The sequence below is a fragment of the Sceloporus undulatus genome, chromosome 4 (assembly GCF_019175285.1).
Source record: "Sceloporus undulatus isolate JIND9_A2432 ecotype Alabama chromosome 4, SceUnd_v1.1, whole genome shotgun sequence".
In the NCBI taxonomy this organism is placed as follows: Eukaryota; Metazoa; Chordata; class Lepidosauria; order Squamata; family Phrynosomatidae; genus Sceloporus; species Sceloporus undulatus.
Genome location: NC_056525.1, coordinates 153,252,144 through 153,276,602, shown reverse-complemented (window position 1 = coordinate 153,276,602; position 24,459 = coordinate 153,252,144). Strand labels below are relative to the sequence as shown.

The following is a 24,459-nucleotide window of genomic DNA, read 5'->3' as shown; positions in this document are numbered from 1 at the left end:
TGACTATAAAATTGGAAGCAGAAGATGGAAAAGTTCCATTTTCTTTTGGGGAAAAAAGGAATATAAGTAGATTGTGGCACAGACCAGGAACTACTAATATAAAAAATGAGCGTAAAGCTAAAGAAGAAGAATAAACCAACCATCAAGCAAAGATACAAGGTGAAGAACATCCTAATATAATTTTAAAATAATATAAAGAATAGATTTGTATCATTATGCCTAATTGATTAAGAGCCAGAAGAGCTCTGGACTGAAGCCAGGGACATTGTGAGGGAGGAAACTAAGAAAACACTTTTTGCAGGCAAAATACTCATTCCCCCCACTGCTTGCATAGTGGGAGGGATAAGGGTTGATGGCCTCCTATGAGGAGATGCCATATTAATGGTTGCCTTGGCATTTCCTGCTAAGTCTTTCTTGATGCCAAGTCATCAGGCCATTATGAGTAAGAACTTGTTAGTATCACACTCTGGAAAATATTCCTCAAATCTCTGTCCAAAAGAATTAAGTTCTCCCAAGCATCTGTATGTATGTTAAAGTGATTTACTAAGAATTTAAGAATGCGTCAAGAAAGGATTCCACTTGAGGCTCATTCACTCTTCCTTGCCAGTAGCATAGTATTGATTGTCCCCTTGCTTCTTCCACAACACTCTCGGTAATGTGAGAAATTAGCAGTCAAGTGGAGGGTGTTAGTTATTTTGGTCATTTCAGGCCAAATGCCACCATTTGGCCTGTGTGGATGTCAGTGCATCTCATAGTTATAATGTCTGAGATGGTTGCGTGGCCTATGACCTTCAATCATAAGGATGTCTGCATGGAAATAAACCTCATTAGGATTTATTTTGAGCAAATAGAGTAAAAAAAACAAACAAACTTCTCTCTTCTCTCCAGAAAAAGTCAACAGTTGTCAGCAACCACCTAGCATTTTGAATGGCTTTGTTACTGGTGATCTTCTTCAAGAATATCAACATGGGGAGAAGGTGGTTTATGAATGTGATGTCCAGTTTACAATGGCTGGATCAAATACGGTAGAATGTGTTGATGGAGAATGGATATCGTTGCCATCATGCACAGGTAAACCACACTGCATAAAAATATCCACCTCTGTATAAGTATAACTCACTTGTTCCCACCTTTTGCACTTTCTACGTTTTTGACCAAAGCTGCTTCTCTGTGTACATAGGAATCTTTCACCATATCTGAAAGTGAAACACTTCAGAACAGAAATGTTGGAATAAAATCTATTCTTAAAAGGTATAGATAAGGTGAAACAGAGTGGATTTCGTATAAACAGAGTTGAAATTGAATGTTCTAAAAACACTAACCAAAGAATCTGCAAACTTTTCTGTCTGCAGCAAGGGATCCAGGGATGGGCAAATATCTGCCGTTCCTCAGAAGGGCAAGGGACCACATAACATTAGCAAAGCAAGTTTAACTACCAAAATTCTTCGCTACTTCCTCAGTTCTTTTTGCCTTTAGCTCAAGTTAGATTAGTCTATTGTTTCTCTCTTACTGGATTTTGATCTGTTGTGGTATTCTTGATTCTCTCATCTTGGCTTATTTTTCTGCATCTTTCTTCCTTTCAAGCTTCATAAAACACCTGTACCTTTGCCATTTTCTTTATTTTTCTATATTTAACTCATTCCAGTAAAATTCAGAGATTGTGCAGCTTGCACGATCTTTCTCATTGATAGCTCTTGCCATCCTGCCACACTCTGATGTTACTGGGCCATCCATTTCCCAGTTTCCATCTGTGTAATGTTGGAGGATATGAGAGAGACTGGACTGGACAACTATTTCAGACTTTTAAGGTCCCTTCCCATTTTTGCTGAACAGACTGAGACCATCTAAATTGTTAACGCCCACTGATTTTAGCCCCCTTTCTCCAGTAATTCACTGGGTAATTACTAAGTGTTAAACTTGCATGCCTATTTATGACTCTGCAGAGACTAACTTACCCCTACCCCTGTATGGGAATGAGTCCAAACAAAAAGTACATGAAAAGAGTTTGGGAAGGAATTTTTCAAAGGAAGGGTTTAGTCTAAGCAAGAATTAGGAAAATAATTAAGCAAACCAGACTCTAAGAATTCTAAGGCTATGATGAATTTGCTTGACACTTTGCAGACAAAGTCACATGGATCCTGTAGTTGAGACAGGTCCAATGGATGTAATTGTAATGCCTTCTTGTTCTCTATTATTGGATTTGTTTTGATTTGTGCAGCCTAAGGATATTGACAGGATCATTGGAGTGGTGAGAACCATCACACTGGATCCTTGCCCTTCCTGGCTCCTGAAAGCAGGTAGAGAGGGACTGAGTGGGTATGTAGAGTAGTGAATACCTCGCTGCAGCAAATGAAGTTACCATTCTGCCTAAAAGAGACTATGATGATTCAATTACTAAAAAATGTCTATCTGGATCTCACCATCCTGAAAAATTATTGGGCTATATATAATATTCCATTTTTGGGCAATGTTCTAGAACATATGGTGGCTTCCCAGCTCCAGGGGTTTCTTGATGAGAAGACCCATTTCAATCCATTTCAAACTGGGTACAGGCCTGGCTATGGGATGGTGACAGTTTTGGTCACATTGGTGGACGATCTGTAGAGTGAACTGGACAGGTGGAGTATATCCCTGTTGCTTCTGCTGGATCTCTCAGTGGCTTCAGTTCCCCTTGATCATGGTATCTTTTTGGGCCACCCCACTGGCGTATGGATTTGCAGTTTCAAGCATTATACAGGCAGAACTCTGCCTGTGCCCAGAGGAAATAACTCCCAATAGATATGATAATTTTCTTCACACAGAAAAATGTCAGAGATTATATATTGAAAGCACATTATAAGAAAAGGCTTAAAGTAAATGATAGTGCAATAATTGTGTTTAAAGGTATCACAGAAAGAATGCTGAAGAAATGCAAAGAATACAAGATTTACTCAGAAAGAGAGACATGACTTTTCATTGGATAGTGCCTGAAGGTTTGATAACTATTTATGATAGCAAAAATATATATGACCAACATTCTGGAGAAACTGAGGGAGTTGTTTAAAAAGTTGAAGAAGGAGGCCCTAAGATGAGGCTATTCAAATAACTGAGAGCTGCTAAGAGGGTAATAAGAAGAACATAAAACAAAGTGTTTTGAGACTTTGATCAAGTTGGTCTACCATTAGCAGCATGACTTACATGCTGCCCCAGGTCTGCAGGGTCATTAATAACTTTACTCTTATGGAAAGATCCCATAAGGGTTCACATCCTTCAGGATAGACCTGACCTGACAAAGACCTGGGGGCTGTTAGGTGGAGGTGTGTGTCTGGGAATTTACAACATTCATGACAGCAAAGCTGAAAGGAATCATGCAGCTGGAAATCTGACTGAGTATAAATAAATTTGCATTATAATTTCAGGTCCTTGAAGCCATTATTAAGCTATTTGCAAACTGAAACGTCTATTTGAGTGGATGCAGAATGAATTGAAAAATAATTGAAGTGGAAAGTTTGGACAGAAAAAAGAATTAAATTTAATATCTCCAGGCCTTAAATAGCTAAAAGCAATTCAATAGCTAAGTAACTAAAATTTAAAAACTGGAGAAAAGGGGTATTAAAGACTAGCTGTCTAGGGCTTTATTGGACCAGCACTTTGAATTGTGCCTGGAAAGGAACTGATAGCTATTGCAGAAGCTTTCACTGCTTCCTATAACTGGTCAAAGTCAGCATTCTGGACTGCAGCATTTTGGACCCACTGAAGTTTTTGAACAGTTTCCAAAGGCAGCCCCACATAGAGTGCATTACAGTTGTCCAAACAGGATGTAGCAGCTAGATCTGACATCTCAAGAAATGAACACAGCTGGCACACCAGTTTTAGCTGTGTAAATTCACTCCTGCTGAAACCTGGGCATCTAGGCTCAGAGCTGAGTCCAGGGAGTTTATCAAATGGGAGGAATTTCTCTTAAATTCGAATGAAAAGAAAGTGGGGCCAGAACGCATTCACTTGAAGTCGCTAGTTTCGCGCAATTATGTGAATACGCATTGCATTCGAACTGGCTCTCCATTGCGCAAAAATAGCATGCCATTGTCTGAATTTGCGTGTGGCAGTCTATCACACAATCACGTGAAACCACATGATTGCGTTGGGACTGACTTCCCATTGCCCGAATTTGTGTATAGTGAGTTATCACACAATAACGTTAAACCCCATGATTGCATTCAGATTGCCATTGGATTATACTTCCAATTCCCCTTGTCTGATAAACTCCCAGGAAAACACCCAAGCTGCATTCCTGGGATTCCATAGGGAGTGTAATGCCATGCAGTACAGGCTGAGTCCCTATTCCCTGAATTCCTTTTTGCTGATCAGGAGCACTTCTTGTATGGATTAGGTTAAATCTTTTTCATTATAAATAGCACCACTTGTTACTTGAAGAATCCTTAATTGAGTAATGTTTGAACATATCATTTTGCAGAAAAATGCAAACTTCCAAAGGGTGCAAAGGTAGTTCCAGAAGTTCCACTATCGAAGCAATTTAACAACAATGCAGTTCTAAAGTACAGGTGTGGTTCCAGCCTGCATGAGACAAAATGTGTTAATGGGAAATGGTTACCAGAACCTGAATGCAAAGGTACATTTTACTTGATTCTTGGCATCTTAAATAAGAATGTCAAATACAGCAAAAGTGTGACCAAACTACTGAAGAGCACTTTCTGTATATTATCTCTCTGTTGGAGCACAATTTATTTGTAAAAGTATCATCTTGCTTGCAAGGATGAAAATTTTCAATATTTTTTTTCATCACAAACTGGGAGAGCTTTTGTGAATGTTTGTGATGAATTTTCACATTTGGGGACTTTTGTGGCAGGTTCCTTCCACCAAATACTAGTTTATCGGTCCCTGTTTTTCCCCTAGAAGTTGGGAAGCTGAATGAATGCTGTAAAGAAGCTTGTTTCTGAACACTGGAAAATGGAGATGGGACACCTAGAAAGGACAGGGAATGAGGTTTGGTTTCAGTGACAGATTGTATCCATGTCTTTTGACTAGTTCTCTAGAAAAATTCTGAGGCACAAAGAATAATCACAGACTAGGAGATATTAAAAGGTCTAAAACAAATCTAGTAAGATGCAAATCCACCACTTTTTGTCTCTCCCCTAAGCCCAGACCAAAAGAGTCCAAGACCTTACATCGTATTTATGGCTGCATCTGCACTGCAGAAATAATGCTATTTAAACACTACTTTAACTGCAATGGCTCATTGGTATGGAATCCTGAGATTTGTAGTTTGTTGTGGCACCAGAGCTCTTTGACAGAGAAGGTTAAATATCTCACAAAATGACATATCCCAGCATCCATATCCATAGCATTGAGCCATGCAGTGTCAAAGTGCGTTATTTACACATGCCAATAAATCTATGTCACTTTTACAGGATTGTTGAATATTCTGCTGTTGCAAGGAACTACACACCATTTTTTAACCGTTCAGTAATATCTGTAATATTTCATTTTCTTTTTGTTAAAGAACTCTGCCCACCACCACCCCAACTTCCAAATGCTATCAATGTAGCAGAAATAAGAAACTACAAAAATGGCGAAGAGGTGGACTTCACCTGTATGGAACATTTCCTCCTCCAAGGGCCACCAAAAATATCATGTGAATATGGAAGTTGGCAGACGCCACCACGCTGTGTTGGTTCGTATTTGCTTCACTATTGATTTTTGCCTTTGTTTGCAGAAACTGGCAAGAGAAAAATATGCAGGAGAATGTGACAAAATAGTATATTCTCTCTGGAATAATTCTAGATTATGCATTATTCTTTAATAATTACCATGTTTATCAATGTGTGAATTAGTCTGTTATTGGTCTGTAACATTCCTACACAAATTTGAACAGTATGATATACAGTTGGCCTTTCACATTTGCAGCTTTGACTTTTGCAGATTTGATTATTTGTGGTTGTGATTAATATGTTTCCTCCAGGATCCTCCTTCTAGGTCCTCCAGCAACTCTGCCAGAAGTTGGCCATAGGGTTCTGCTGGAGAATTTAGAAATTCCTAGATAGGTGTTGTCTCAGGCAAAAAGAATAGTGTTTTTTTATTTGTGGTTTTTCCACATTCACAGGACATTCACACATCCTCCATTTCTCCCTCCTGTCCCGGAGGAATCCCAAAACGTCTTCTCTTTGCCTTCTCCCAACAGCTGATTAGAGGCTGCAAAGAGGAGGAAAAGCAGCCGAGTGAGGCTAAAGAGGGGAGTGTGTTTGTGTATCCCTTTAAGAAGGGAGCATTCTCCCTCTTTGGCACAGCAAGGCACCCTGAGAAACAAAGGCATCTGGAGGCTTGCATTTTCCTACGGCTGGCATTATATGAAGGAAGTGAATTTGCTAGCAAAATGGACATGCAAACATGGCAGTTTTGCAAATTTATTCATTTCTAGCTTCCCCTCACATTCTCCCTGGATTCTGTTCTGATTGCCTGCAGTGTCATGTGATAAGCAGCTGCAAACTTTTCCCTAATACTCTGGATGATCCTGCATTGGGGCCACTTTAACCTTCCAATTTTCCTCATGTGATAAAGTCCTTGGTCTTTTCGAGCTACTAAGAAAGTAGCAAATGAATGTCACTCATACTTGAAAGTCAATAACAATGAGAATGCATTGATACTTTTTTTTACTCATTGGTTGTCCACAATTAACAAAAAGTGACGAATTGGTTTCCATTTTTAAAAAAAGAACAGTGCTTAGGTTGCAAGTATTTCCTTTATTTTTTTGTTTTACAAGCTAGATCTTTTGTGTGAAGTGGATTAGGGGCACATACGTGCAAGGTGCATGCATGTGTTTTACAGTATTTTTTAATCCTAATGGGGGCCGCAGATTTTTTTTTTACTCAGTGCTTTGAACATTATTTCATAGAATAATAGTTTTAGGAACACAGGTTCTATTCTGTTCTGAAATTGAATGTCCATCAAAAAGGGCAGAATCAATTCTTTATGATCCTGCACTCCTTGGTACATATTCACATTCTGGCACTCTTGGCACAGTGTCTGAAAGCCTTGGAATCCTTACTATTCCCTATAGTAATGAGTCAATAATAAGTGATCATTTATTACCAAGGGCTGTAGAAGGCAGAATTTTGTAAAACTCTTTCTTCTTTGCATCATCCTCCCTATTTAGATGCGACTTGCAGAGAGGCCCCTGTGGTTCATAATGCTTATATTGTGGACAGCACATCAGAAGTCTATCTATCTGGCCATGAGCTGCATTATCAATGTGGTGAAGGTTTTGAAATATCTGGACCAAACACTATAAGGTGTGAAAATAAGGCATGGTCAGTAGCACCCACATGTGAAGGTAAGAGTGCAAGTCTCCAGATCCTCTTCCTAAGGGTTAAAAGTAAAAAGGAAAAAGGGGGAAAGAGAGGGGGAAAGACACAGAGTTTCCCAACCTTCAAATGCAGTGGGTTTTTTTGTTTTTTTACAATTTCTAAAGTGTAAAATTGTAAAATCACATTTCACTGGTACTGCTTCTGAAGGTATGTTTTGTTTGTGACTTCAAATTCTATTGGTTTGAGTACTTACCAACTATGTGACATTGCAACTTGTATTGCAAGAGCAATATTTGCAACATTTTTCCTGGCCTTTACTTTTAACAGTGGATAAGAGGAGTGATTTGCATGCAGGAAGTCCTTCATTGTGTTCTCTTTCTCCTCCTTTAATAACATGGGTGAGTGACCAACAAAGGAGAGGGGTTAATTTTCTTTATGGCCCCAAAAAGCTCAGGGGATGCACAACTAATGATAAAGCACACAAGATTTTTCCAACTAATTTTCATTCTCCAGTTACAGCATTGTGTATTTATGTGTGCTACATAATCTTTTTCTGAAGAGCTCCTTTGTAAATTCAGCCCAAGATCACCTCAGCTGTAATTAGACAATTGCCTACAAAAGATATTTCAGCTTGCTTCCTCTTTCTGTGCTTCATGTTAAGACAGTGTAGCACAGTTTGGGATTATAGAATTGAGTACACAAAGGAATTCCAGAAGGAAATCAGCATGTGCTTTATGGACTATAGCAAAGCCTTTGACTGCATATATCATGAAAGGCTATGGAACACCCTTAAAGATATGGGAGTGCCAACACATCTGATAGTATTGATGAGGAATCAGGAGAAGAGGCTACTGTCAGAACAGAACAAGGAGAAACTGAATGGCTCCCAGTTGACAAAGGGGTCAGACAAAGCTGTATCTTTTCACCCTATCTGTTCAATTTGTATGCAGAACATATTAGAAGAAAAGTAGGCTTGGACACAGAACAAGGAGGAGTGAAAATAGGAGGAAGGAATATCAACAATGTAATATTATGCAGATGACACCATAGTACTAGCAGAAAACCTTGCAGACCTGGAACACCTACTAAGGAAGATCAAAGAAGAAAGTGCAAAGGCAGGCTTAATGTTGAACATAAAGAAAACAAAAATAATGACCACTGAGTATCTTCACATATTCAACCTAGACAATGAAGAAATAGAAACAGTAAAAGAATTCCCATAGCTGGGATCAAACATTGATAGAAATGGGAGCTGCAGTCAGGAAATCAGAAGAAGATTAAGAATGGGGAGGGCAGCCATGAAAGAACTAGAAAAGATCCTAAAATGCAAACATATAGAACTGAGCACAAAAGTTAAAATCATACAAGCAACTGTATTCCCTTTTACTATGTACTGATGTGAGAGCTGGTACTTCAGACACATCATGAGAAGGGAAGACTCATTGGAAAAGACAATAATGCTGGGAAAGGTGGAGGGAATTTGGAAGAAAGGAAGGTCATGTGCCAGATGGATGGACCCTATTAAGGAGGTTATGGGTATGAGTTTAGAGGACCTAAGCAGGGCAGTGGAGGACAGAGAGTCTTGAAGATGTCTCATCCATAGGGTCACCATGGCTCAAGGGCAGTTAACAACAACAAACACCTGAGTTCTACACATATTTGGCACTTGTACTCATGTTATGACCTGTGCACTGGGTTTCACTGCTTTGGGGGAAAAGCTCTCTTAGGCACTCAACAGACGACTCTAATGGATGGCAGGATGCCGCCCCTTTCCTAGACGGATTGGGGCTATACCAACCTCATGCCATGGCCCCGATCCAGCCTTTCGAGGGTGCCCAAAAAAAAAAAAAAAAAAAAAAAAAGCAGAAAAAAGCTCCTTTTTGCATCCTTAAAAGGGTGCCATAGGCATGGCAGTGCGGCTATATGGTGCTCCTTTGGCTGTGTATCATCTGGACACAATGCTGGAGGCATGCCATGATGTCACACGTCATGTGCAGAGGTGCATGGCATCAGGGCACCCTGGGGGGGCAGAGTCGAGTGTGCGCTATGAGGACGGTACACCCCAAATCTACCCCCATGCTGGCCTTTCAGGCTGGTCTGTAAAGACTCTTAGGCACCAGCTCTCTACAAGACCTTGCAGACTAACTCCAAGAAAAAAATGAGATAGTGGACAAGCTGATTTTTCAGGAAAAACAATTATTTATTTATTTAGAAGGCAGAAAAAGATAGCAGTAGAAACCAACAGAACAGTCTATAATCAAATGTAAGCTGTTTTTAAAATAAAACTGGGGGAGGACAACAGTATGGAAGCTAAAATTCTTCTTCTTAGCAATCTAAGGAGGTCTGCACTAAGCTTAAGATACTACAGGCTTAAACACATACATGGATTTTCTCAACCCCTGACATGGAGAGGATGACTGGAGATTGGAACAAATAGTCCTAAGAGGCAAGTCCCAGAAAGATAGAGCAGGTCAAAAAGCATTTGTGAATTTAACCTTTTTTTAATGTGGGGACAATCTCCTAAGAGTGCAGGGAACACTTCTGGGTGGGGCAAAACATAGATTAAACATTGACTTGCAAATGGCAGAAGTGAAATGCTCTTTGGTTTTTGATAATGACTCTTAAGTGGTCTGAGCAGTAGAGACAACAAAGTGCGTGAGCCAACAAAGCCAGTCAGAAATAGATATTTAACCTTTTCGGAATCCAGAGAGATTTTACCACTTCTCTGCAACCTACAGGATACCTCCCAATAGGGAACATTCCTGTTTGGGTCTGTTCAGATGGGCCTACATTAATTCGAGGTGGTTGAGAACTGATTGCTCCCAATTAGTGAAACCATTTTCTTGTCTAGGAGGAGGGGCAAAATGAGGAAATTTACAGTCTTTCAGTTTACAATGACACTTGGCTTCTTTGAACAGCGTCCAGGCCATGGCTCTACCTGTCCCTTATGCTTTTGTCACAATTTCTGCTGACTCTGGCAAATGATGGCTTTCCTGTCTTATGCATCAAAGTCTAATATTCATATTTATTGAACATAACTAGTAACATGAAATTCTATTCTCCTCCTTTCCTCTGCTCTGCCAGCTTTACTTTCACAGCAGTGTTTCAGCTCTGATGTCAGAATAAATGCTCAGCTCCAGCACAGTGCCTCTGCACAGCTTCTTGGGTCTTCTTGGCAAAGACTTGTGCTTGTTCCTGTTTCTGCCTGTCTTTCAGAAAGCCCACTAAGACGGAGCAAATGGATTGCTCTTTCATTTCCCACCATCCTGCTATAACAGGCTCAGTGCTTGCTTAGAGGATAGAAAGTACTGCCTTTCTGTCATGCTTACCTCTGGCTCCATGAAAATCAACTTTGTACATTCTGTATCTTTGGTGCTTATTGAGGAGTAAAGCTTTTTTTTAAGCCCCATATATTTTTCGTTTATAAATCCAGACCTGAATATGCTTATCTGAAATCTCTTCACTGGTGGGATAATATCTACCCTCAAATATTTTACAACCTGATCACATGTGGAGAAGCCAGATGAGCATGTGTTCAAGATGGCAAAACTTATTAATAGCACAAGCACAAAGAAACTGCAGCAGTTTGCTTTTTCCTGAGTCTACAAGGAAGGGCAAGATTCTGCCTCTACCTCTTCCACTCCTGCTGAATTAATTGAGTACAAATTACTTCTGTACTTTGAACTCAGATTGCAGCAACTGAAAATGAGCTCAGGATGAAACTGAAGTAGGGGGAGGAGGAGAAAAATGATGGCGCATTTTAAAAGCTACTGCCGAAGTTGGGACAAATAGGGAGAGCTGGAGAATATGGTTAGTATACCTGGAAACATAATCCAATTCTATTAAAGGAGAGGGGAATTTATATGAGTTTTCTAGTGATAGGCTTTAGAAAAACAGCTTTTATAAATAAATAGATATTGCTTTTGTTTTTCAAGTAATCTTTCAAAGAATGTTTTATCTAACATTTCAGATGTAAGATGTCCTCCTCCACCTGACATTTCTAATGGTCGGATTAATGGATATAAAAAACAAAAGTATTTGCCCAATGAGAAGGTGCGCTATCACTGTCTCCCAGGATACAGTCTTTTTGGCTCTCCTGTAATAACATGTTTAAGGAAACAATGGACAGAAGCACCACAATGCAGAGGTATTATCTTGAAACTGATATTTGGAAGCTTTCCTTTTTTGAATACCTACACAAAAATGGTAGAAAATGTCCCACCTCAGATTTCTGACAGTGGTTTAAGTCAGCCTGTGACCCACCAACATGAAGGCAGTTTGTCTGACATGGTCCTCAGCCTGCGAGGGATGCAATGAACCATCTTCTATTTTGTTGCCTACCAGGAGTTGCAAAGAATAATGAGATATTCAGTCATTGGGTCTGTCCCAGCCCAGAGGTGGAAGGCAGTGTTTTATTTTTAAGTCACTGAGGGGCGAAACAGACCGGCCCTTTGTGCTAGCTTGGGGGAAGCATCAAAGCCTGGCATTTAGACACAGCATGCTCTGACGCCTTGCCTCCCCCAAGCCAGCATCACCTCGCCCGCCCACCTGCCCATTTGCCCTCATGGTGGGCAACTTTGTGGCATTCTGGTGATGTAATAATAATAATAATAACAATAACAATAATAATTTATATTCCACTTAATCACCCAGAATCTAAGCAGGTTACAACAATAAAATAAGATACAGTTAAAAATTCTAAAAAAAAACATTGGGAACCACTGCCTTAGACTTTACATGAGAGAGTGAACTCCCTGCTCATCCTCACTGGGAGCCTCTTTCACTACCCTTCAAGCCCTCAAGCTTGTGGAGGTGGTTCCGGAGCCCAACCTTTCACCAAAAGGGTGCCAAGGTGCACACCAAACTCTGACCTGCCAATGACAACCTATTTATAGACACCATTTGAGCTAAATGTCCAAGTATCCCAGATACAAGGTAGGATAGGGGGAAAAATATGTAAAGGGGAGAAAATTCTTGCCTAGCCCCAAAGAGACCAGCATAGCTCACACTACACTGAGACTGCGAGAGTGGATCCTAAGATAAAATCCTGAAGAGTTGGCAGGGACTTACAATCCCTCTGGCTCTGCCTCTCCCATGCTACAACAAATGAATGTCATCCATACTGAAAGAGAATAATAATGAGAATGTATTGATAGAATTTTTTCGCCCATTGGTTGCCCATTATTCATTAAAAAAACCAATGATGGATGGGTTTCCATTTTAAAAAAAGTTTGAAGTATGGCTAAGTATTTATTTTCCCTTATTTTCCTGTTTTACAGAGTTGGAACTTTTACGTAAGGTGGGGTAGGGGAATGTATGTGTAGGATGTATGCCTGTCTATCCCAGTATTTGTAGTCATAATGGGTGTTATGCGATTTTTTTTTCCTGATTCAGTTCTTTGAATTCTTTTCCATAGAGGCTGAAATAAAATGTGATCATGCACCTTCTATTGAAAATGGAGGTATTATTGAAATACCTAAAATAGAATATAGTTCAGGTGAAATTGTGCATTACAAATGCCAACATTTCTACAGCATGGAAGGAAATCCAGTAGTGCGTTGTCTCAATGGCCATTGGTCAGAAACACCAAGGTGTTTAGGTATGAAAATAACCTAATGTCTTCAGTTTTAAAATACTATAGATCTTGTAAATGTGGAAACATGTTAATGCCTGTGTCATGGTTTTGATAGTTGAGATGTTTCAGCTTTATTTATTCACTCAAAGAGATGGATGGATTCTGTATAACTGAAACATGAAACCTTATCACACAGGCCCTGGAATGGGCCTGTCGTGTTCTAAAAGGAGACATGATGAGAACGGGAGGCAGCATAGAACACATCTTACCACACAGGGAGAACGCTGGTGCCACCGCTGCTAATTCCCATTGTGTTCCAGATGTGTTCCCCAGGGGGCGATTTTCAGGAACGCTTCTCAAGAAAATTTCTCCCTTATTATTATTATTATTATTATTATTATTATTATTATTATTATTATTTAGATACTATGCCCCAACTCCTCCCTCAACCTGGCCTTTAAGGCCAGTGTGTACCGGGCCACAATGGAGCAGGGAGTTATGCTTACATGGGAAAAGGGAACACAGAAGAGCACAAAAATTTCTCCGAGACTGTTCCCCAGCTCAACCCAAGCAGCCTTGGTAACAGGTTGAAAATGGTACTGGTTAATAGCAAACTATAACTGCCACCTTGGTTTGATTGTGACATCATCCTTGGTTGAATATACCAACCAGGACTCATTTCTCATCTGTTGAAAGCCATGAATGATCTCAGATTTTACTTTGCCACTTTCTCCTTTCTATTTTTTCCCTTAAAAAATAACTGTGTTCTTATCTTGTATTTCTGGCCACGCACTCAGAAAAAGATTTCAGAACAGTGCATTTGCTATTTTTTAAAAAAATAAATAACCCATGTGGCCATATCTGGAATAGTTTATTCCTGATGTTTCACCAGCAACTGTGGCTGGCATCTTCAGAGAATGCTTGCATGGAAGTGAGTGGGGTATATATACTGTGTGACCATTGCTTGAGAGGAAGTGATTTACACGTTAATCTGTGTATTGGTCTGTTGTTGTTGGTCCCTATGTATACTTGTCCACAGCTGCACTGTACTCAGTAAACTCCTGTAGCCTTGAGAGTGTCTCTCCTGCCCTTCACTGAGCAGAGCATTTGCTGGATTTTCTCGGTCAGTTCATAGATAGTTTGGAGGTTGTGTTTCCTCACCAGTTTCCCTTTTCTGTCTATGACTCCTTTGATGTATGGTAAAAATAACTTCCCTTTGGGTAGTTGTTTGTCTTAAGTCCTATGGGTTTTTCTGGGTCTGGCATCCCTTCTGAAGCTGGAGTAACCTTCAACTTTGACTTCAAAGCACTCAACTTCACCAAGTTAGGACCCTTGGCAATGAGCTTCTTGTCTGGATTCAACTTCAGCTTGTTTTTCCTATCAGTCCCATTATGTCTTCCATACATTCATTCAGAGAAGACACACTGTCCTTAGTTGAAGCTGTTTTTGAAGGCATGGAGAAATATTTTGTATGTCAGCAGCATACTGACAGCACCTTGCCCAATGCCTAAAGATGATCTTTTCCAGAGGTTTCATGTAGATATTGAATAACATTGAGGACAGAAGGGCACCTTGTAATATGCTATGTAACAGTTCTTCTTTGCCCAATGCCTAAAGATTATCTCTTCCAGAAGTTTCATGTAGATGTTGAATAACATTGAGGAAAGAATGGCACCTTGTAATATGCTATGTAAAGCTCTTCTTTTGAGGAGCAGCTATCTTCAAGCAACACCATTTGTAACCTGCCCTAGAGATAGGACTGAGACCACTGAAGAACAATGCCTCCAATTCTCAAATCTCCCCTGATAGTATCAAATACTGCTGAGAAGTCCAAAAGCATCAGCAGGGACACATTCCCCATCGATGCTCAGGTGAAGATCATCCACTAAGGGGACCGTAGTGGTCTTCACTCCATACCCAGTTCTGAAGCCAGTTTGAAAAAGGTCTAGATACCTTGTATCATACAAAACTACCTGGAGCTGGGAGGAAACTGCCCTCTTGATCACCTTGCCCATGAATACAGGGGATCCAGGAAGGTCCTTTTTAGGAGTGGTCGTATCACTGCTTCTTTTAATTAAGATGGAAAACTTCCCTCCCTGAGGGATGCATTAATAATATTTTGTAACTGAGATCTAATTGCATCTCCTCTCTGAATGACTGGCCAAGAAAGACAGGAAACAAGAGGACAAGTTGTCTTTTTCATGATTCCACCCTCTCACACTTTTTGGGACATTTGCAGAAGTGTAGTACATGTGAAAGATATAGTATTTAGAGAAAACATGATTTTGTTAAAAAAAATATTGTATTTGTGCAAAAATACAGTTTTTGACAAAATGTATTTTTGCAGACAATAATTTGCTTCATCCCCACCAAGGCTGCTCCTCTCCTGCCACCCTCTCTGCCACCGGTGTTGTTTTGTTTGTTTTTTATGTAACTATTTTTTGTTGCGAAAAGTTCCTCAAATGTTAAAAATCATTGGAATCATTCACAAAGTGCTCATAAATTGCCCAGCGGAGGGAAAGCTTTGTTTATAGAAATGCCTTACAGGTGATTTTATGCATGTTTATTCAGTGACAAGTCCTATTGTCTTCATTAGTATTGCAATCTCACTCTGTCTTTGTAAAATGTTGGAAGTCCATGATGCAGAACGATCCTGTCAATCCTGTCAAGATTTCAGAGTATTCTAAAAAACTATTTATTTACTGGCTTATACCATTTTTGGGTCAGATTGTATTTGAACATCTTCTGGCTCCTTCAGGACCAGTTTTATGGCATTAATTAGTATGAGAGACATAGAAGTGTTGGTTCATGTCATGGTGGAGGAGAGGAGCAACTTTTGTGGGCATGAAGCAAATAAGCAGGGATGGAAAGGCATTTGTGAATCAGAGTAGCAGGCAGGTCAAATTAGAAGAGGAGCACAGACTCAGATCCTATAGAGTCCATGGAGTCAGTTGCAAAAAAAGGTAAGCAGCTGAGTGGCAGGATAGGAGCAGCCTTGGTGAGGGTGAAGTGAATTAGTAGGGATGAGTAGGCAAACTGGTCACGATAATAGGGGAGTGCAGACTCAGAGCCTGGAGAGTTCAGGGAGCAAGTTTCAGGTGTGTGTCTGTGTGAGCCGAGAAAGAGTGGTGGCAGAGAGGGTGGCAGGAGAGGAGCAGCCTTGGTAGGGATGAAGCGAAGTAGCAGAGCTGAGAGGGCATCTGAAAACCACAGTAGAGAGGCAGTGCAGACTTAAAGCCAGGGATAGCAGTTTTATTTTAAAAAAAGCTGAGAAGGGACTATTGGTACTTTATCCCATGGAGAAATGGGGGAGGTTGGGGGTTTAAACAGTGGTTATCCCATGAAAATCATGGAATCGTGATTAAGATTTTCACACACATCATGATTAAAGAGTCAATAACCAGGGAATGACCAGGCAATCAACAGCAACAAATCATTCATGGGATTTCCCCATGAATGATTTATTTCTGTTTATTGCCTGGTTATTCCTAGGATAATGGCTCTTTAATCATGACATGTGAAAATCCTAATTGTGGTTTTGTGATTTTCATTGGATAATCACTATTTAAACCCCCAATGTTCCCCATGTGATAAAGTTGTAGGAGAAGAACAGCCTTGTCAGGGATGAAGCAAATTAGAGTTAAGGTTAAGATTTCACAGTTAAGGTGTGCAACTTTAGAATTTAACATTCAAGGAGTGTTCTACTCTGTTGTTCCCTTTTTCAATGTTGAACCATTTAGATGCTTATAAATGGCACAGTTTTAGATATGAACAACCTTGGAGAGTTGTACTATATTTCATCTCTGCAGACTTGACAAACCTACCCTATATTACTGTACCAGGAACAAAAATAGTTCCTGCAATTTGTAGGAACTTTCCAACCCCCCCCCCCCATCAGTTTTTCTGAGTGACCAGGGGCACCAAAAATTAACCAAATTAGGGAAATTATCAAATACCCATCCCTTCCATTCCCTGCGTTGCTAGAATCCAGCAAATGAGGCTGTGCTAAGAGTCTGTGAGGTGGGAGAGCAGTATGCTAAACTTATGTGCAAGCTAATGGCATTAGATAGCAGATAGTAGATGAACCAAGATATTTACATAGGAAATGTCTTGGGTCATCTCCAGTATGAGGAGTTGGTCACTATTCCTGTAGAGAGGGAATTATGATAAGCCTGGAAATAACTACAGGAATAACTTCTTTATACTAGAAATTATCTATATTCTATCTATGTATTTGTGATCTAAAAGTATGCTCTTAGTATACTTTAGTATGCTCTTTTTTAAATAAAAAAAGTTGTAAAAATTAAATCTATCCCAGGAATTACATTTGATTTATATATATTATTTGTAACTCTATTACTATTATTTTTGCAATTGCTTATTCTGTATTCAATTGTATTTATAAGAATTCTCTATATAGTGATTAATCTGACATTATTCTGGTTGGAAAATCTTTACATAAGTATAGTAACTTGTTCTTAAGGTTGTATTTTCACTTTCATATCTTCTCAGAAAAGCCATGTGGGAAACCCCCAATCATTGACCATGCTTCATACCTTGAACAAGTAAAAAACAAATATGACCCTGGGGAAGTAGTTAATTATAAGTGCCACAGTGGTTTTGCTCCTGAAGGACCCCTGACTCTGACATGCCAAAGAGGTGAATGGTCAGAACCTTCCACCTGTGAAGGTATGTTCCATATTTTACCTGGACAGCATTTCTCAAACTAATTTTTTGAAATTGTATGTGCTGTGTTGTTTGCCTTCAAATTGTTTCCGACTTAGGAAACATATCTGGACTGAATTTGCATGCTGAGTACTATGTTTGGTCTGGATGATATGTTCCCATATATGTTCTCTAAGGTAAGCCTATCACAGGGTTTTCTTGGCAAGTTTCTTCAGAAGGGCTTTACCATTGACATCTTCTAAGGCTGAGGCAGTTTGACTTGCCCACTGTCACCCAGTGGATTTTCATGGCCAAATGGAGATTCAAACCCTGGTTTCCAGAGTCAAAGCTCAACACTCAAATAAATACACCACACTGCTCTCATGCTGGCTTTCTGCTGAAATTTGTTGATGTTGTGTGCTTTCCAATCATTTGAATTATGGCAACCCTAAGGTAAACCTATCATGGAGTTTTCTTGGTAAGATTTGTTCAGAAGAAGTTTGTCATTGTCTTCCTCTGAGGTTGAGAGCATGTGACATGTCCATGGTCACCAGTGGGTTTCATAGTGAAGCTGGGAAGCAAAGCCTGGTCTCCAGAGTTGTAGGCCAATACTCAAACCACTATGCAACACTGGCTTTCTATGTAGATACAGAAATAGAAATACAGAAGCTGAATAGCTGAAGCAAAAAGCAAGGGATCTCATAAATGGTTCTTCTATATTCTTCTCAGTAAGTGTCATGTTCAGATCTACATTTGTTGCTTGCTATCTTGCTCTCCCCCCAATCTGCATATATTCAGTGAAAGGCTGGAAGGCAGCCTGGCTTTGTAAAGGTGAATGTGGACTGGTCTCTGAAAAATTGTAGAACATTTGATAATGCGAGCAACAGTTTTAGCAACACAGGCTGTATTCTGAACTTTAATTGAATGTGCACCAAATACAGGCAGAATCAGTTCATTGTGATCCTGTTCTCCTTGTTACATGCTGGCATTTTGGCACACTTGTCATAATGTCTGAAAGGCTTTGGCATCCATAGGGTTTTACATAGTAATGAATCAATAATGAATGAACATCTATTATAAAGATATGTAAAAGGCAGAAATCTGAAAAACTCTTTCTTCTTTGCATCCTCCTCCCTGTTTAGATGCAACCTGCAGTGATCCTCCAGTGGTTGAAAATGCTGATATTGTAGAGGGCAGAGCAGAGGCCTATCCGCTTGGCCATAAGCTGCATTATCAGTGTCATGAAGGTTTTGAAATATCTGGACCAAATCCTGTAAGGTGTGAAAATAAAGTGTGGTCTGAATCACCCACATGTGAAGGTAAGAGTGCATTTCCCCAGATCCTCTTCCTAAGGGAGAAGAAAAAGAAAGGGAAATGGGAGAAACTGGAGGGAAGGGACACAGGACTTCAAAACCTTCTGATACAAACTTTTTCTCCTTCCTTCCTTCCTTCCTTCCTTTCTTACTTAAAAGTAGGGACATGTTTCACCATTACAGCTTCTGAAGATATGCTTTAAGAAAAAAAAAAAAAAGATTAATTACCCTAAGAGAAATCTATTTGCTGAATTCTTGTTGGTGTGTCCCCTCTGGTCACAGAAAGTTCTTCTTGGTGTGTCCCCTCTGGTCACAGACAGTTCTTTCTCTCTGTATGGGGAAAGGATGAATGATCAAATTGCTCACATGGTTGAGATATATTGACTGGCAAACATGGGTGAGAGCCTGATTTGAAGGAGATTTGTTCATAATTCAGAAAGGCACTGAGCAGCACTTTAATGTCTGCACCATGCTTCTGGTTGCTGAGTTACAAAGATAGCAGCAGTTCATGGAGTGCATTGGGAACCCTTATTATGATCTTCATAATATCAGGAGGATAAAAAGAAGAACTTGAGTCATATAACTAACTGCATCTTTTATTCCACTGACATCTACCTCTTCCAGTTTAACACCAGTAACTTTAGTACCAATAGCGGTGACTTTGACGTTGCAGTTTAATAGCTCATTTCAATAGTGTCTGTAGAGTTTTATAAAAATTCCAAATTTTTGACTTGACACTCCATTTCATAACTTCTTCATTTCCTTCTTTCTTTATCTCTCTCATTCTTTTCCATTTCTCACCTTGCTGACTATTGGAAGTGGAATCTTTTATCTTTGTTGTTGCTAGCTATTCTTTCTTCCAATCCTCTGATTTACTATCCTCTAAGGTGTAAAATTATCCCCTTTCTGTGATGTATTCCTTCCATAGGAAGCTAACACTCTCCCAATTTTCTTCAAAAAATTATTTCTTTATTTTTCCATATCTTCACGTCCACCATCCTGGCAGCTGTTACCATGTATAGTATCACTTTACCATACTTTTTCTCTGATGGCTGCTCTAGAGTATTTAACATATTTAATAATTATAACCCTGGTAAGAGTGGAAATGTTATTTGTAGTCTCTTTTTCATCTTCTCATGAATCTGTTTCCAGCAGTCTTTCGCTTTGTTACAATGCCACTACATATGACAAAATGAGGCATTTTATTTGTCACATTTCCAACAGTTATTTTTCCGACTATCATATATTTTCACTATCTTTGCTGGGGATCGATGCCATCTATATAAAAAAAAGCTTATAGTAGTTTTCTTTTAACTAGAAGCTTCTGGTGAACTTGATGTTTTGTTCCATGTTCTGATCCAGTGTTCTAATGGTGGGGGCGGCTTCAAGATGCCCCTTCCTGCTGCTCTGTTCTGGCCCTTTCTGATATTTTGTTTATGACTTCCAAGTTCTATTTATTTATTTATTTATTTAGGTATTTATATCCTGCCCTTCAGCCCTAATGGCTCTCAGGGCGGCTTACAATATTATTTTTAATCAGACAGTTCCCTGCCCTCAGGCTTACAATCTAAAAGACATGAAACAAAAGGAGAAGGGAATGATGGAGGGAAAGGGGATGAGGTCCAGTGGTTCTTCTCTCCCTCTAAGGCCTGGACCAAGGCAGATGGATTGGAGGGAGGGCTTTTCCTTCTTCCAGGCTAGTCCTGATGGAACTGGACTTGCCTGGCGAACTCCCTCTCAGGCCGGCAGATGGCAGTTGTGGAGGGCGGAGTCTCCTTCCTTCAGGCTTAGTCCTGATGGAGCTGGACTTGCCTGGCGAACTCCCTCTCAAATGTTAACAACATTTAAGTTGTTACTGTGTGGAATTGTAATTTGTGTCAATAGGTGTGGGTCAGCACTCTAGAAAACTATTTGCAACATTTCCCCTGGCCTTCACCTATGATGGTGGGGTGGTGGAACGATTTGCAGAGAGGAAGTCCCTGGTTGTCTTTTATTTCCCCTCTTTTAATAACACAGGTGAATGGGCAACAAAGAAGAGGTGCTAATTTATTATATGCCCCTAGAAAGTTCAAACTATACAAAACCAATGATAAAGCACACAAAACTTTTCCAACTGATTTTAATTCTCCAGCTTCAGGATTGTAGATTCTGCTGAAAATCAGCTCAGCTCTGATTGGACAACTGACTCCAAAGATATTTCAGTTTGCAGCCTCTTTCTGTTCTTCATGCTAAGATAGTGTAGCACAGTTTGGGATTAGCAAACTGAGTACAGCTAAAGGTCTACACTTAATGTGGCATTTGTACTCCATTCTGATTTTCCTCCTTTCCCCCTGCCTCTGCCAGCCTTATTTTCACAACAGTGTTCCAGCTCTAATGTCAGAATAAATGCTCAGCTCCAGCATAGTGCCTCTGCACAGCTTCTTGGGCTGCACTTGGCAAAGGCTTGTGTCTTGTTCCTGTCTCTACCTGTCTTTCAAAGTGGCCCTGGATGGCCCACTTACAAAGTAGCAAATGGCTTGTTCTTTCACTGCTCACCATCTTCTTATACCACTCTGAATGCTTGCTTGGGAGACTGAAAGTCAGTCCTGCCTTTGCCCCATGCCCACTTCTGCCTCCATCCAAATCAACTTGGCACATTCAGTATCTTTGGTGTATACTGAGCAGTATTTTTTCCCCTAAAGCCTCATATAGTATCTTTCATTTATAAATCCAGATCCCCTGAACACATTTATCTGAAATCTGGCAGGCTTTACTGGTGAGTTAATATGTCCCTTCTAACATTTCACAGATGAAAACCCAGATGCATGTGGCCAAGCAAGATAAAATGCAGTCAGGAGGGCAAACCATATTAATGAAGAACAACACACAAACATGAAAAAACTGCTGTGGTTTGCTTTAGCCTGAGTCTGCAAGGAAGGGCAAGATACTGCCCCTTCCACTCCCACCTCTGCTGAGTTAACTGAATGCAAACTATTTTTGTGCTTTGAATTCTAATTGAAGCAATGGAGACAAGCTCAGGATGTATGGGGGGAAGTGGGAAGAGGACAAAAAAGGATGACACATTTTAAAAGCAGATAAAGAATATGATGACAGAGGATTGATTGGGAATGTCCTTGTCAAATTGAGACAGTTGAAGGAAATGGTTAATATGCCTGGAAACATAACCCAATTCTGTTAAAGAGAGGGTACTTTGATAGTACGTTGCTGATGCAAGACTTCAGAAAAATAGCTTTTATAAATGTATAGATACTACTTTTGTTTTTCAAATGATTTTTCAAACATGTTATCTAACATTTCAGATGTACGATGTCCTTCTCCGCCTGACATTTCTAATGGTCGGATTAATGGACAAAAAAAGCAAAGGTATTTGCCTGGTGAGAAGGTGCACTATCGCTGTCTTCCAAGATACAGTCTTTTTGGATCACCTGTAATAACATGTTCAGAGAAACAATGGACAGAAGCACCACAATGCAGAGGTATTCAATCCCTTAAATATCATAAAAGTGAGGATACAGTCGAAAATGGAGGATACAGTCAAAAATGGAGGAGAGAGTTGCTGGTCCAGTTTATGGAGCCCTGGTGGCGCAGTGGTTAAATGCCTGTACTGCAGCCATTCACTCAAAACCACAAGGTTGCGAGTTCAAGACCAGCAAAAGGGCCCAAGCTTGACTCAGGCTTGCATCCTTCCGAGGTCGCTAAAATGGGTACCCAGACTGTTGGGGGCAAATTAGCTTACTTGCTGTTCACCGCTATGATCTTTGGAATAGTGGTATATAAATAAAACAAATTATTAAAAACAAATTATGATCCACCAACTTGAAGGCAGTTCATCTGACATAGGAATGTGAGGAACCACCTTCCATTTTGCTGACTACCCAGGTTTGCAAACAGTATAGGGATGTTCAGTCATCTGTCCTGTCCCAGTCCATAGATGGAAGGCAGTGTTTTATTTGTAAATCATTTAGTTTTCACATGTTCTGGAACAGGGTGAGGGAAAATTGGTTTGGTCTTGCATGGTCTCTCTCCCACCGGTTTATAATTTGCCTGGTCACAAATATGTGCTATACTTACAAAGCAAGAAAGTGTATTTCAGTCAACCAGCATGATTACCTTAATATGTAGGCGGTGGGGCATTTATTTATTTATTTCATTTGTATGCTGCCTTTCTCCCTGGAGGGACCCAAAGCGATTCACAGACGAAACATTTAAAAATGTAGTAAATGTTAAAACAATTAAAAATATCTACACACAATATAAAATCACATACAAATAGACAAAGGTTTTTAAAAAACCCTAAAACCCACCTCCTCCATAAAAATTACCCTGCTATGCCTCCCTGTATAAAAATGTGGAAGCAGCCACTGAGAAGGCTCTTTCTCATGTACTCACCAAGCGAGCCTGTGATCTTGTTGGGACTGAGAAAAAACCTTCTTCTGAAGATCTCTAGCTGGTTTGCATGGGGAAATATGGTCTCTCAAATAGTGTGGACCTAAGCTGTGTAGGGCTTTATAGGTCATGACAGCATTTTGAATTCTGCCTGAAAATGAACCATTAGTCAGTGAAGCTGTTTCAACAAGGGAGTTATATGCCCCAGTCAGCATTCTAGCAATGGTGTTTTGCACCCACTGAAGTTTCCAAAGGCAGCTCCACATACAGTGTGTTACAGTAGTCCAAATAGGAAGTAATCAAAGTATGTGCCACTATAGCCAGATCTGACATCTCAAGAAATGGGTGCAGCTGGCACACTAGTTTTAGCTGTGCAAATGCACTCCTGGCTACTGCTGAAACCTGGCCATCCAGGCTCAGAGCCCAGTTCAGGAGCACACCCAAGCTACAAGCCTAAGATTTCAGGGGAATGTAACCCTATCCAGTGCAGGCTGAATCCCAATCCCTTGATCTGCCTTCTGACTGACCAGGAGCACCTCTGTCTTGTCTGGATTAAGCTTCAGTTTGTTTGCCGTCATCCAGTCCATTACTGACAGACACTAGTTCAGCACAGAATCAGATGGAAAAGAGAGATAGAGTTGAGTGCCATCTGCATACTGATGACACCTCACCCCAAAATTTCAGATGAACTCTCCCAGCCATTTCATATAGATGTTAAATAACATGGGGGACAGAACAGTATCCTGAGGGATCCCACAGGCCAATGGCTAGGGCATTGAACAGGAGTCCTCCAACACCACCATGTGAGTTCATACCTTCAAGAAAGACTGGAATCACTGCATAATAGTGTCTCTAAGTCCCATCTCAGAGAGGTGGCCCAGAAGGATGCCATGATCAATGGTATCAGAAGCCAACAAGAGATCCAGCAGGACCAACAAGAACACACTCCCTCGTCCAGTTCCCTGCACAGATCATCCTCCAAGGTGACCAAAGCTGTCTCTATGCCATAGCCAGGTCTGAAGCCAGATTGAAATGGATCTAAATAATTTGTATAATCAGAAATCCCTGGATCTGGGAAGCCACCATTTGCTCTAGAACTTTGCCAAATAATGGAATGTTAGAGATTGACAGATAATTAGTCATAATGGTGAGATTAAAACAGTTAAAACTTTTTCAAACTGGATTATTTCTGCAGTGTGTTTTGAACCTATGTTTTGGT

General features: G+C 40.1%; 1 protein-coding gene across 3 annotated transcripts in view; it reads left to right on the top strand.

Moving 5' to 3' along the window:
- Nucleotides 1–24,459, top strand: part of LOC121929477 (complement factor H-like) — a 33,011-nt gene that overhangs the window by 8,110 nt on the left and 442 nt on the right. The window contains exons 5-13 of one of the 3 annotated variants that reach the window (XM_042465079.1): nucleotides 889–1,071; nucleotides 4,454–4,609; nucleotides 5,501–5,671; nucleotides 7,151–7,327; nucleotides 11,272–11,448; nucleotides 12,718–12,900; nucleotides 17,389–17,565; nucleotides 18,684–18,860; nucleotides 22,154–22,330. In XM_042465079.1, the coding sequence (XP_042321013.1) occupies nucleotides 889–1,071; nucleotides 4,454–4,609; nucleotides 5,501–5,671; nucleotides 7,151–7,327; nucleotides 11,272–11,448; nucleotides 12,718–12,900; nucleotides 17,389–17,565; nucleotides 18,684–18,860; nucleotides 22,154–22,330 (1,578 nt within the window). The remainder of the gene's footprint in view (nucleotides 1–888; nucleotides 1,072–4,453; nucleotides 4,610–5,500; nucleotides 5,672–7,150; nucleotides 7,328–11,271; nucleotides 11,449–12,717; nucleotides 12,901–17,388; nucleotides 17,566–18,683; nucleotides 18,861–22,153; nucleotides 22,331–24,459) is intronic. The other 2 variants (XM_042465080.1, XM_042465081.1) reach the window with 2 other exon arrangements.